This window comes from Papilio xuthus, unplaced genomic scaffold (genome assembly GCF_000836235.2).
Source record: "Papilio xuthus unplaced genomic scaffold, Pxut_1.1 DF828177.1, whole genome shotgun sequence".
Classification (NCBI taxonomy): domain Eukaryota; kingdom Metazoa; phylum Arthropoda; class Insecta; order Lepidoptera; family Papilionidae; genus Papilio; species Papilio xuthus.
The window spans coordinates 819184-834607 of record NW_013530472.1 but is presented as its reverse complement, the minus strand read 5'-3'; the positions used below and the strand labels follow the sequence as shown (position 1 = coordinate 834607).

Below are 15424 nucleotides of genomic sequence, written 5' to 3'. Positions count from 1 at the left end.
ACATAGGCTAGAACTGCCAGTACTGCTAGTACACGATACTTTTTAAGGCCATAAAATACTTCAAAGCAGAATTAGACACAATGATTGTTATTATTTTGTGTTCTCTTTTCGTTACTTTACTCCTACATAATAGATTTGTAAAGTCGGTAGTCAACTATTGGTATCGAAGAAAGAGCGATTAAAGTAGTAATTTCTTACAGGATCATGAAGGAATAACCAGATAAGTATGACAAACCTTGGAGAGCCGGCTGCGACTGCCCCAGCGGCGGCGGCGCTCTTGCGCGCCAGACGGCAACGCTTGCTTGGCTCTGCGCCGAACACGTACAGGCTCGACGACCCTTCGTCGCTCTATTCGTACAACATAGTACAATGAATAACCACAAATAAATACTTTTAAATCAACTACATCTACTAACATTCAACATCAAACTTACCTAATTCGTTGTAATATCAGAAACAATACTTAAGGTTAGGTGCCGCCTCATGGAGTCACCGACGCAAGCGGCTATGACAGTTCTAATGTATGAGATAAAGAGCATACTTACCGAACTGGGTACAGAGATACGTTGTCGTGGTACAGGATATCTCGAACAAGTGTATCTGCTTCCAATCAGTAGTCTGTGAGATTGGGTTTCGTGATATTTTTTCGCCGCCAGGGCCTATATGTAGGAGGGGAATATACCAACTTTAAAACCAAATACATGCATGCTGCATGCTCCCTGCTGTTCAACGTATCACCCCAGTATGACTAATTACTGAACATACATACATTTAACATATATTACACATGCTAAGTGCAACTTTATATACGTTACATATATTTATATTAAGTATTTGTTACGATATTTTCAGATAATATTATGTGTGTTTTACAAATAATCAGTATCAGATGTTCCCTAAAACGTAGCTCTTTTTTATATATAATAGATATTTGGAGCTGAGATGATTTATTATAACCATCACACAATATAGATTAAAAAAAAATAAAGACGTGGCTATGAAGCTTCACAGGTGCATGTATTTATGTACTTACGTCATTGCCCAAGTCAATAGAGAATGGGAATTTTCTTTCTTCATCATCACTGGCATCTGTAACAGTGAATACTGGAATTTAAAAAAAACCTCAGCGAAATGAACATACTCTTATGCTCTCCGGGTATAATACGTATGCAACAATAGTTTTTAACAACGATATGACTAAAATAATATTTAAAATACAGATATGTACGTGAAGCTAATATTACGGAAGTACTAAGTCCATAAGACCTTTTCTCAGCTAACAGACTGATAAAAAAAGGTTCGTACCGTTAGTGCTATCCTTTTCTTCAGGTTTCCAGGCGCTGCCCTCCCCCTGTTGGTCATCGCTCCAAGAGTCTATGGCTTCCTCCTCCTGTAAATAAACCTTTAAATAAAATATACACTGACTAATAAAAAGTATTAAAACTTAGCGAACTGCCTAAACTATCTCTAGTAAAAATCCGTTCAAAATGTACAAAATAAAAAAAAAACTATTAAAATTTTTTTAGGCATAAAATTTCCGATCGATTTCGAAAAGATATCTTGAAGATTTTTCAAAATTCATCAACAGGAAATCTGTTGGTAATTAACGTACTGTCAAATAAATATATATGATCTAGCGGACCCGACAGACGTTGTCCTGTCTACACGTCTTTAATTTGAATAAATTAATATGAAGTTAATATTTGATGAAAATTGTGAATCTAAACCATTCCCAGATCCCCTTGAACACACACAAAAAATTTCATCAAAATCGGTCCAGTCGTTTGAGAGAAGTTCCGTGACATACAAACTCACAGAAGAATTATATATATAAAGATAAATAATATTATATAAATAGCTATAAGTTATAGTTTCACCTTTCTTATGTTTCTACGTTTAACTAAGATGGTAAAGGTGTTGTGAAGCAAACAATATTACTTCCATGATAATGTCAAAACAAGCACCAACACGTCAAGCAAAAACTTCCAAAACATTCGAATTAAATACACGTTACACGCTAATACATCACGCACACGATATTATATGAAATCTGCCAATCGTTATTACCATAAGGGAAAGCTGTGATGGCTAAAATTTTATTACGTGGTAAAAATGTACAAAATACAAAACATGTTTTATTAAATAGGGCAAACGAGCAAGCAGTTCACCTGATTTTAAATCACTACTTCTACCTATGGGTAGCAGTAGCAACAAGCAAATGACGTGCGTTGCATATATGTGGGCCTACCTTTACTTCAAAGAGAGGAGTGGGTGCATACTGGACGATCACTGCTAGAATTAATGGCACTCACGTCAGCCTCACTAGTATGATTGGACTCCATCATCAGCACAAGGTCCAGCTGGCGGTGATACTGTAAACACCACGCGATGGCGACGGGGCTTGTTGTATATTCCTGGATTGACTCTTCGTTCAGCCGTATCCATAAACCGTCTTTGTTCTCCACCTTGACACCGACAGAAGCCAATACTTGTAGAATTACCAGCCTTTTAGCAGCGGCTCCGCTAGCATAGACAACGGCAATTACTCGACCGTTTAAAACCACTTTTCTATCCGTGGGAAGTTATTTTCTCTGCACAATGTATATCCTATATCCTATACTGTACCCTTGATAATGTGTGTGCAAAACTTCAAGATAATTGTTTGAGTCGTTATGGCTGTAAACCTTCTCAAAATCAATATACATTCGCATGATGGGGTGGGAGATGTTCGCAGCAGCTGGCGCATGACAGATCACATCCAGATCGGATCATGCATTGATATAACTATTTTTATCAGAATGTGAATTATGGTTTATCTTCTAAGTGAGGTACATGCCTAAGAACTTTCACGTCTTCTCACAACATCCACTTGCAGATGTGCTGTTCTAAATAACCATATTAAATATTATTGCTTAACATTGTTTAAACTGCTTGCTCGTTTTCTTTTTTTATGTTAACATTTCTGAGCAGCATAAACCGATTACATCGCATCAAAACACAAATCAAATAAAAATAAATACTTTATATATATTTATTACATATCCTCCTTAAATTATTCTTTCTTTCGACAGAAGAACAGGAACATGCGCAAGCTCTATTTTACCTCTTATTTTCTATACCATTACACTCTTGTTGACAATCGACCGAAGAGCAGAGTTCTCAGGATAGGAGAATATTTCTTTATTCACATTAAAAAGCGACTGTTCTTATATGATCTACATACGACATCAATAAAATGCAAATACATTTGCAATATTACCAAGACATTTTGAAGCAGGGATGCGGGTATAGTAAAAGGGGTTGTAAGTTTTTAAAAAAGATACTCGTGTTGTGTATGGAGTTGTGTTATAATTATGTCTACAAAACTCGAACTTACCATAAAATTAATTAATGAAATAATAAAATATATTACGTATCACCATTAACAGTAACATTGATTTTACAAAATAAAAAAACAAATACTTTATTCTTCCATGCAAATTAAATCAATGTTTGTAAGTTTGTACTATATCTGTTCCCAAACCACTAGACAGATTCTGATGAAACTTTAGAACGGCAAATAAGTTTGTGTCCTGAAAAACTAAAAGTATCATTACGCACACCGGATACAATTAACAATGAGTAAGATAAACGCTGTACCTCTTCAACAAAGCCGATGCTAGCGTCCGGCGGTATACATCCGATCACCTCCGCTTGCAGGCTGGGGCTGGAGCGGACTCGTAGACCGGCGGTGTAGTTGATACCGAAGCGACGCAGGCGAGCCTTCAACCCCTCCACGTCCACTTCCGGAGATAAATTGGAAGTATTTTCCTTTTTATCGTCTTTCGGCACCTCGGCTACACTCACTTCGAACACTACTTCCTGAAATGTTGAAACATAAATTTAATGACATCTTTAATATAATATTTCTTGCAAGAAGATAGTTGTTAATGCTTCTTGAATTTTCTAAAAATATATACAAACGTTACTGGTTATTAGTCCATAGACAAATTATATTGTCAATATGTAAATAAATATGTAACCAACTCGCTACTATTTCTCAAATTGTACTCTAATTTGTAGTTAAAATCACTGGAGATTTGAACAGATTTTTAAAAGAAGAGTACTACAACAAAAATGTTTACCTTATTAATAGGTTCATGATCGAAGAGGCAGGAGCCGACGTAGTTCCCGGGCTCTTGAGGCACCCAAGTCGCGAGATAAGTGCCGTCTGCTTGAGCGTTGATCATCATTTGCTCAGACATCACGGTCTTCTCATCGTTGCCTTCCGCCGCTGCGTTCTTGTCCGACCACATACCGCTCGACAGTCGGATCTCGTCGAACGAATAATTCTTGTAGGCCTGTAAATAATCATAGTTTAGAACAAGCTAACGACTTCTATTAAGTTGGTTTTTCCCTAAAATCTGTGCAGTGCAAATACGTCAACGTTTTGTGGTTTTTCACTGTTCTACTCCAGTAATGACAAACCTGCATCATAGTAATAGCGTGGTAGCTCACATTTTCTCGAACTGTGGTCTGGTAGGGCACTTCGGGCATGGCCTCGTCGGCGTCGTCCACGTTATATCTCCTCTTGCCGCCTCCATTATTTTTTAAACGCAGAACTAGAATCTGAAATTAATGAACGTATTAAGAAATTTATAAACAATTAGAAAAACATTATTATATAATATATATTTATTTTACAGAACAGTGTATTTTATAGAATAGTTAAAGTGATTATATGATATTCAACAAGCATAACTCTTTATATTTACACGTATTTTACTGTTAATTCATGTTTGTACGTAATAAATTTTCCTTAACCTTAAAAAATAATAATCCTTAGCTCATCTATACGTTTATACTACACTAGCTGTCCGCGCGGAATTAATAAAAACATAATAAATGGCCTATGTGTTCTTCTAAACTATGTTCTACATGTGTGTCAAATTTCATTCAAATCCGTTCAGCCGTTCCGTAGATACCTTCAAACAAACATCCATCCATCCAAACATTCGCATTTATAATCTTAGTGAGATATAATCAATATTAGAGTCTCTGTATGTACTATCGAAAATCGTATTTCTTGCACTTGATGTATTTGCGTAGCTGATAACAAAAAACAAAATTTTGTCTGTGTGTCTGCCTACATGACTGTCCGTAAGGCCCCGTTTATTTCGCATAATCTGATGAACGGCTGGACCGATTTTGACGGGTCTTGAGTGGCTACTATATTTTACCATGAGCTGAGGATGTCGCGGGCGACCGCTAGTAGTTCAAAAATCAACGTAGATTTAAGAACGTTTAGTACGTATTTACGTTACGTACGTATTCGTTTAAATAAAGTAGTACGACGTATAAATAAAAAAAATATCGGAAGCTTGAAGATAACATTCAATACAGTAGGTAGATTCTTGTTAAGCACACTGGCTGACTCTATCAGACCTTCATTTCCGTCGCCCACGTATAAATACTATTAATCAATACTCTTCTAAGAAAGTACTCAAACTAGGTCATGTTTCAGATTCACTCTTAATAACATCCTAAGAGTTGCGCGAATAATTTGAATAATGCATTTCTGATAATAGTTTAATACTTTAGATTGATCCGTGGGATTTTTAGTTTACCTAATTAATATGCAGTTTAATTTGCGCTTTGGAGGGAAGTCTGGATGAATTGCTACTAAATGGTTATCCAGTGCAAAAACTTCAGTAGGGAAATAACCGAGCATGTTACCGTTTCATAATAAATCCAAAAAATCGCCCTAACATGCGGGTCATGATAACAAGCGCCATGGCAGATGAAAGTAACTCAAACTTTACTACTGCACACAATGCAACAAAGCGGTGGGTGATAAATGGTTCAATACATAATGACAAATACATTTCGTGACGTCACTAATAATTAAAGATAGGTAATTACACGAAAAAGCTATAATCGCTATCAGCAACATTTCGTGATATATCAATTTACGAAATCAACTCCCCCGCTAATCAGATTCGCATACGTTCAAGGCCGACCTCTAGCCTCGTGATGTTCGTTATAACGTGTTTCAAAAATTAAAGCTCATCTGAAAAATTATTTTTTGAAATTGGAATCTTTTAGATGTCTAATAACGAAGTAACGATTTACGAAATAATTAATGCCTGATACGGACAAAGTAATTGGTGTTTCAAAAAATATTTTATTGAATCACGAGTAGAACTTGTACTTTTATCTTATATGTAAAGAAATAAACGTGGCGGTTATATTCTACAAATATATAATAAAGCGAGTTTATTACATAATAATGTTATTTATATTTGGATCATAAAATGGTCATACAAAATTGATGTCAAAGATTATTTCATTATCGTATTGAATATCATACATTTTATATATCGTAGTTTTAGATTAGCAAAAAATGACTATTTCGTATGTAAAAGTCAAAATAGACCTCGACAAAGCCGTGCAGTTTATTTTCACCAAAATTTAATTGATCTTTTCATGGTGAATGGCATTTCCAATAACAGGGCGTTACGTAATCCTCGTGAAGCAGTCGCACCAGAGAGCTTCATGTGAATATACTTGTACTTTGTACACGCTTCACACGTTAGTTTTTGTATCATTACATGCATAAACTACCGACAAACTTAGCCTATGTGTGACAAACTTGTACAAATATACGAACAAAGACAATACGTGACACCTATCGGTTATGTATGTTGCGAGTTTCAGGCGCGCTGATCAATTCTCTTTCCAAAATGCAAAAATATTAGTGAAAGTAAACAAATCTCCATACAAACTTACCTCAACTTTTAGAGATGGGGAGATAACAGGATCTCCGTACTGATCGCGAATGATGACGGACACGGTGACAGGCTGCGCCGGTTTCGCGTTAGTGCTCAACAGCTTGAGTTCGCATTTCGATGGGTCCACGTGCGACATGGGAGCCAGCCAGCGAGCCAGCCGGCCGCCGGCAGTGTTCTCAGTAGCCGCCACAAAATCGACAAGAAATTGATTTTCAGCTGATGCACTCCTGCACAAAAAATGAGAAAAAAACTGCTTACACATCAGTAAAAGTCCTCTACTGACTACGGATAGATACTTCGTAGGTACTATTGTGTCTGAAAGATGTACTTCTTTAAGGAGTTTGTCATTATATTACTTTCCTATTAAGTTGTATTTGTAACAACTTAATTTGTTTTAATAAACGGAACCTGTTGAGCTGTGTATTGCTGGAAACTGGTTTTACAAATAAATTACATTACACGACTAAAACGAGTTGAGGAGATTTATACATTTACGGCTATGAATCGAAAGCTTGAAAAGTTCGAAGTTATTGTTCACTCTTGTGACACAGATTTATTAGCAAATAATACCTATAATATTAAACACATTTACCACCGAACTTGTTGTATTGATGGACGTGTACAAAAAAATAACGTCATGTTCTTCGTGGAAAAAAAATGTGTAAATGTGTTTTGACAGAAAACTCACGACAAGGTAGAACTAACTAAAACAATAAATTACCTTCATAAAGGCTAGATAAGAGTAATAGTTAAATGTAATTTCGCTGTTCACATTGGACACAGAGGTGTATTGAAAATGTCAAAACGTATCTAATTAAAAGAAGATCTTTATTTTAATAAGAGAAACAAAGAGGTTAAGCGCTTAAAAGTTTTTAACTGGCTGCCATGTAACGTAGATAGCAATTAGTGAAAACCTCGGCTAGAAGACCTTGAACTGAGAAACCGAAGCAGCTCTAGTTTGCATCTGTGAACGAAGAGAACAAAGCACGCGCTCTGTCTAACTTTGTTATAACGAGAAAGTGTAACAGACCACTATACACTAACAGCATTAACTTGCACTAAGCTATCTATAAATTCATCCGACTGGACTAGGCAAGGCTAATCGTCCGATATTCGATTAGCCTGTGCTCTGTTACAAACTGTAATCTATCTTTGTACCAAAAATCATCCATATTACATCAGCCGTTTTGGAGTTATGCGGTAATAAACATCCACAAAAATTCAAAATTTCCCTTAAATAATTTTATTTAGATATTATTTCAAATCAACGGTTTTATGAAAAACAAAAAAAAGAATGCATAGGTTCATGCGCTTCTAAACCACTGGAGATATTAACAAAATTGTAAGAAAAAGTAAAAAAAATGTATTTGTTTACTGCACTTTATGATTCCACAATGACTAAACTAGACAACGTTTTGATTATTTGGATTGTTGACATTATTTTGAATTTGGAATGGCGAGTTCAGGTAGTTACTTAATGCATCTCCATTAGAAGCTCTAAGCTTTGGCGGTCGGCTAACATTGTTAGTGCATCTGATGTCTCTATTTTAGTACCTAAAATTAAATATTTCTACAGCATTGTTTGATTTGTTTACCAGACCGATGTAATACAGGGAATCGTATTTTATCCTTAACCCTTAATTCGATAGTGTCCAGTGTGACGAACAACGAATTAAAAAATATCTATTGAACTAGATTAGAAAAAATTACGTCAACTTTACTAAAAAAAAAAAAAAAACAGTTTTTTTGCTTCAAAAAATTTCGTCGAATTAAGGGTTAATGATAGTCGTGCATTCAAAAAGCATATTGTATTAATTAAATTAATAGTTTTAAACACTAGTTCTGGTGTCTAACTGTTTAAGAAAGTCCGATATTAGCAAAAATATTGTTTAAATTAAGCATACAATAAACAGTATACTTGAAATGAAAAAGTCTTTTAAATAAAAAAATACAGTAATTGTGTTTATTAAAATGTATTCGAAGTAAAATAAGTTAAAAAGTTCTTCTTAAACAAGACTTCAAAGACGTTGCCTTTAAATGGAAACCAATAAAAATATATAGATGATATAGTAAGATGTATTTTTTAATTTCATAAAAGAGTGGAATTGGTTTTAAATTGACAAATGTAGGCCAAGGATTCGTCCTAGTTTTAACATTATATTAAAAAATAAATATGTATTTACTTAGTAAAACGTATTTCGTTTATTAACTGTTAGCGAATAACTTTAGTAGCAGATTCCGCATAGTTTTAATAATATGCACGTTATTGCCTTCAAAATAAATACCTTTGTCGCATCTGGTATTCAAGGAGATAAACTGTGTTTTAGTTATTTACACAGATATTTTAAACTTACGAAGATGAGAATATCTTTGCCTAAGTGAGAAATAACTTTAATATTTTCTGTTAGAAATTCTATGCATCCATTATTAAATTTATACAAAATAAGATTAAAAGCAAATTTATTGTTAATTATTTCGATCAAGGTCGAGAAAAACAACTATATAGATGGCGCTAGCATCAAGATTGTCAATGATTATCGAATAGCTGAACAAAGGTCAATGAACATCAATCAATAAATAAATGTACACTATAAAGAAGAAAGATTTATAATTTTGTACGTAAGTTTGTAGCGAATAAAGTCAAAAACTACTGAATCAATTTAAAAAATCCTTCACCATTAGAATACTACAGTATTATTTTAATTATTGTTTATAAGATATTAAAAAAATCAGTATCTTCCCGTAAGAAGTTCAAGCCGCTAGTATATAGTTGTACGGAAAATATTAATGCTTTACTTTAATCGGTATTAAAAGTGTTTAGTGTTAGCAATGAATCGCCTTTAAATAATCTTTTAATCTTGAATTGAATATTAGAGTAGTAATTCAAAGGGCGGTAATGGTGCGTTGTGGTCGTTCACGGTTATAGTGGCCTACTTGTTCGGGAGATGAAGTGCGGGATGTGTGTAAGTGCATCTGTGTCTCGTAGGGCTGCTACTGCGCTCGAACTTTGTATCATGCCGTCTAGGGATGTGACGATATCAACTTATTATTTAACTTTTATAAACATTTTTTTCAGAATCTATGACATGAATATAATATCAGCTTTATTGAAGTTATTTTTAAGGTTTCCTTTAGAATAGGTTTTTATAAGGTTTTCTTTAGAAATATATATTCAATGTTCTTTTTATCCTGCAGTCTATTGTCGCGTATTGTAAAAATATAGGTACCTGCGTGGTACCTTAGATGAATTCTTCCTTTAATTATTTTCTAACGGCAATCGCGTTCTTATTAGGAATAAATTATTCAATTTCAGTTATCGTTATCGGTTGTAAAAAGAATAAGACCATAAATTCTAACGATTTCTAAGACTAGTTATTGTTGTGAATAAAAGTTGCTAATAAACACTTAATCTATAATTTCATACTCAACTCAAATATAATTAATGGTGGTAATTAACAAAAATGTAAATGATGGTAATTAAAAGAATGTCGATAATTGGTTCGTACGGGCGCTATACATCCCTAGATACAGAAATCGTCGGGCCGGCGGCTGTCGAACGGCCAGTCGGTGCATGACAGCCGGGGAGCGCGGTGGATCGCGCGCGCGCGGCAACATGTCGCCTACAGCCGCGTTACTTGTGTTCCTCGCACTCTCAGTGGATACCGACGCGAGAGTCGAGCATGGCTCTATATGTGACTCCGAATATTGCGTCTGCTCCCAGTCAGAGCATCCATCATGGACGTCGGTCAACTGCACCGTCCCGTCTAACCAGGTATTCAGCTGTTTCTATTGTTTATCACACATGTGTCACGCTCACGCATACGAGAACACCCTCGATTAATATTTGTAACACAAAACCGGAACTTTAATTTTTGTAGCTTTAAAAATAGGTTTGTACATTTTTATTTCAAATCACACAAACATATAACAATTAATTTAGTGATTGAATCCAAATAGCTGAAGCGAAAGGTGTCAACAACTTTGCCGCTTTAATTAGTTCAGTACTGGTATCTGGGACTAGAGCTAGAATTGATTTGGCAACACGAACTGTCCTTTACTATCTAATAATATAAATTGTGAAAACATAAAAATAATCGAACGACAACTTTAATGTCACTCAAAAGATACGGTAGGCGATTAAAGTTTGTTGTATAAAAGCTTTTCTCATCACTACTTTATTATTGTAAACAAAGACAAAACTACCTGAGGGTCGTTGGGGCGATTGTAAACGTTCTTTAGGGAGCGAGTAATATTCATCCCGCATCGCGTCTGGCGCAACAAGTGTCTTGCCGCTTCCAATACTACACGTCTTTAGACATTAACGCAATACAGACTTCCTTAGTTATCTACGACTTTTATTTAAAATGTAATTTTTTATTTCTACGGCATTAGATTATATACTTATTTAGTATTTGTTACAAGCTCAAGTTATTAAAAGCAGCTGTTAGACAACGCCCAGATCTAATTTAAGTAGTACAGTCATTAAAGTTCGACTAATTCACGTTCAAACGGCAATGACAAAGCCGAGTGAGCGATAAATTCTCTTTGTCAACATAATAAATACTGCGATAAAAGACATGAGTAGACTATCAGTAACATGAAATTATCAGTAACAATATATGTACATAAGTATATTATAGAGAAACGATCACAACTAAATTGTAGCATTAAATTATATTTATGATTTTTTCTTATAAAGTAAAACTATCAACCTAGACACTGTGAGAGAATACCGAGTCTATTTGGGTGTTATTTTGTTTGTGTGAATGACCGGCATATGGTGGCCCACGAGGTGGAAGGAATTTTCATAGTTTAAACAGTCGTTGGGCAGTTCAGAAATGATTTGGCCCAAATATTCTCGCCGGCCAGTCTCCTGTCTCGCTCATTCTCACCGTACATGTACAGGACAACAGTCTCGAATACAGAAGAGTCTATTTGCGTCCGGCGCACTCGCAAATTTGTCTAGTCCACATATAAAAATTACTAAATTGCACGATGGAAATTTTACGTTTCCAACAAATACCTACATAAAACAAAAAAATTCTGTTAATACACGTTCTTAATTTCAAGTTATTTAACTGAAGTTTATATAATAATAAAGTAAATGTATGTTGGTATATTAATTATGTAAGCTATCACTTCCGGCGGTTTGCCGTGCATATAATTTCGTTGCAATGGTACTGTCGCCCGCGGTCGCGCCTGTTGCATCGCGGCCGTTGACACTATCCGCCGATATATCACTACTACAGACCTATTTATAAATACAATCGTCTAGGCTTCGATTCCGTATTTAATTCCCATCATGATTTGATATTCAAAAACGTATCTATTACCGCAATTTTTGCAACTTAAATTATAACTACAATCATAACATTTATCTCTATACCTCTCGTTTAGATATTTTTTTTTTTGAAAATCACATTACAATTTTATAGTTATTACAGAGGTAGAAGCATTAAATTCTCAGATAGAAGAGAGTGCTCCTTGAGTGCTAAACAACCTGCTTAGCTAATTGATTCTATGAATAGACAAATTATAAGCACACTATGTTATGAATTATATTATATGTTTTTAGTTATTTAATAGATGAAAGCAATTTAAAATTTCTTAAAATATATTTTTATCTAAATAAAAAAAATCATACGTTTTATTTGGAATTTATAATAAGCCTAACGCCGACTAAAATTTGGGTACACAAAGCTGAATATAAAACTTGATATGAACGAACAATGGTGAAAAAAACAGCAAGCGAACGAGTACACCGATAAGATAGGTACGTCGGAGAGCTTTTACGATAACACTGTAAAATCAAGCTTTTTGTTAGCAGCGCTATTTTATAAATACAATACAATTTTCGGCGCTCTTTTAAAATTCAAAAAGCCATTACTATCATTTTTTAAATATTACACATTCCAAACAAAAGAAACGCGCTCGATTTTTGAAACAAATATAAAAGCAATAACAATTTAAATTGAAAACAAACAAACTGCGAAGTTAAAACATGAGTATGGAATTCAATTACGATATTTAAAATGCGAAACATTACCGAAATACAAAATACAATACGGAAACCTTTTATTTTCAATAAACTATTTTGCAAATGTAATGATTATATTTAAAGAGAGTTTGCTATATATGAAAAATAAAGGACAAAAATGACAAATAAGGTTTGAAAGACATCGATCGCTCTCTAAACAATTCACCATATTTCTCGATTATTGTTTCGATCTTTAGATGAGTTACATTCAAACAATTGTTATATTAAAAATAAGCTTTGGCTTGTTGATCGGTTTAGATTTAAAGCTTTAAATTGTAATAGACGAGAGGTTTCCGGATTACGTTGTTTGGCTTAACCTTCCACAAGTGAACAGGAAGTTAATTACTCTTGTCGTGGCTTGCGGGCGCATTGTCTATAGCAATAGAATAGGGATCGCATCTGCATCCTATACGTATTGTCCACGATGCAATTATTGCTTCCGGAAACACTTGCTGAATGTTTACTGTATCTATTTGTAACATAAATATTTATTTATAAAAAAAACATGACATCAATCAACCGATAACATAACATCACATCAAAGGATTAGATAAAATTTATTATCTTTTATGTTTAAAAAAACTAAAAATTATTAAACATCGAAGTTAGTAAATGTTGCAACTATTAATTTAATAACAACGATATAAAATGCGTTAATTATTTCATGACCAATTGTTCGTGGGCTATACTCGATAAGGATTAAACAAGCGCTCGTTGCTAGTTTGTGCAGCGCATAGCAGAGACCGTAAAAAAAAGTCGAATGAAAGATGGCTTCCTGCGCTTAGTCGGTCGCACCACATCGAACGGCTGTCCCGACTTTTACGTTATAATATTTTCACACGACGACAGAACAGTACTGTTGAGAAAGTAAATGTGTATTCACACAATTGTAGCACTGCACTGTGATATTGCTCTACCTTTAATATTTTACCTTGGTGTGAAGCTAGCATTACTGCAGCACTTCCACAAGACATATTAAATATTCGTCGCCATCACCTTCATATTCTCCAAATCTTCAACAAACAACATATACTTTTACATTGCCGGCGAATGGATTTCCTTATGCAATGAAAGTATTCGATGGTGCATTTGTGGAATATACTGTATTTGTTATTCAAATCATATCGAAGTAACAGAGTTACCATTGCTGAGACGTGTTCAAAAACATATTGTTATTTCAGTTTCTTCAAGTATAATGTAAGGGATCACAATATGTTTTTGTAGGAGTGTATCGACAGTGTAAATTGAATCTGAAACTTGTTTATGACATTTAGTTGCGACATTTACAGCTTTCTCTCTGCTACTCTTGTACGTTTGCCTATTTTTCATACATATAGATAAAAGTGTTCGACAGTTCGTCTGTCTACAGCTTACGTTGCAAACTTTCTCCGTCATTATCGCGACTGGTTACGTCGTATATTTGGACAAGTAAACGAAGAAGCTCCGAAACGAAACTTGATACGTCACTTTTTGTTGCTTAAAACTTGATAACTTTACCGTTCGTTCAAGTATCATTTATACAAATTAAGATGTAGAGTTGGATTACACTTAATCAAAGGTAAAACAAAGTCAATGAACTCAACGCTCGGCTTTACATCATGATATATGTAATTTTTCATATTGATTCAAAGTCGCAAATTATAATATTATTTTCATCACATTACAGTGCTTACTTATACCACATCATAGCCGTTTTCAATTAGAACACAATATCCTTGACCTGTTTTACAATCGACAGAACATAACGATAAGATCAAAACACAATCGATAATGTTATATCAGTGAAACAACTTTAATCATTAATGTGTAGTACAATAAGATATTAAACAAACAAAACCTAAACATTCCAAACAGAATATTTCACTTGAGAATATTAACAACCTAACTCAATCATTCATGTCATTATTTGAGGTATTTTAGTTAACATTTTTAATCCATTTCGTATTATTTCAACTTATCTAAAGATAGCAATCGAAGCACATTACCTACAGTGGCCAATCATTTTTGTTCTCCGTATTAAAGTAATTAAAATAATTTTCGGATCGACTTTATGAAACGAATATTAATTTAGACGGTACTGGAGGATTATTAAAACTTTTTGAACGTTATTAATCGAGATCAGGTCCATTCACGTTACAAGGCGTGGTCGGGCGCATTCCGGGAATGTGAATCTAATATTAAAATGAAAGCTACAGGCGAGCCGAATGCAGCGATAGTCGGATCCCAGCGCGCCTCGACTCCCCACTCCCCCATCCCTCCGCCCCTATCACCCCTAAGTTATCAAAATTTCAAATATAAACTACTACACATAAAACACAAGACACCGAGAAATGAGTTCTTAGTAATTCAAATAATTTCGTATTCGCACTACGTATACGATCAAGTCCGATTGTTTTAACAATAGACTGCTCTCTTTTTGTACTATACGAAAGTTAAAGAGTGTCAAACATAAAAAATTACGAAAATAAAAATAATAATCAATGGACTAGATTTGTCAGTATATGCGATAATTACTAAGTTTGTAGCATTAGTTAATGTCTAGTTCATAATACCTACCTATTAAATATAACTAGAACACATTACCATGTCACGTTTTCGCATAATGACTTCAAATTTA

At 34.4% G+C, this 15424-nt stretch overlaps 2 protein-coding genes across 7 annotated transcripts in view; one reads left to right on the top strand and one right to left on the bottom strand.

Moving 5' to 3' along the window:
- The window catches only part of hiw (MYC binding protein highwire), an 83451-nt gene that overhangs the window by 17038 nt on the left and 50989 nt on the right, over positions 1-15424 (bottom strand). For 3 of the 6 annotated variants that reach the window (XM_013306598.1, XM_013306599.1, XM_013306602.1), the window contains 9 exons: positions 6769-6997; positions 4468-4608; positions 4125-4340; positions 3640-3861; positions 2313-2465; positions 1306-1390; positions 1034-1089; positions 546-659; positions 236-348 (listed from right to left, as the gene is read on the bottom strand). In XM_013306598.1, coding sequence (XP_013162052.1) covers positions 236-348; positions 546-659; positions 1034-1089; positions 1306-1390; positions 2313-2465; positions 3640-3861; positions 4125-4340; positions 4468-4608; positions 6769-6997 — 1329 coding nt within the window. The remainder of the gene's footprint in view (positions 1-235; positions 349-545; positions 660-1033; positions 1090-1305; positions 1391-2312; positions 2466-3639; positions 3862-4124; positions 4341-4467; positions 4609-6768; positions 6998-15424) is intronic. The other 3 variants (XM_013306600.1, XM_013306601.1, XM_013306603.1) reach the window with 3 other exon arrangements.
- Positions 10330-15424, top strand: part of LOC106113727 (uncharacterized) — a 17927-nt gene continuing 12832 nt past the window's right edge. Inside the window, exon 1 of the mRNA XM_013306604.1 lies at positions 10330-10542. Within this exon, the coding sequence (XP_013162058.1) occupies positions 10342-10542 (201 nt within the window). The 5' untranslated portion in view covers positions 10330-10341. The remainder of the gene's footprint in view (positions 10543-15424) is intronic.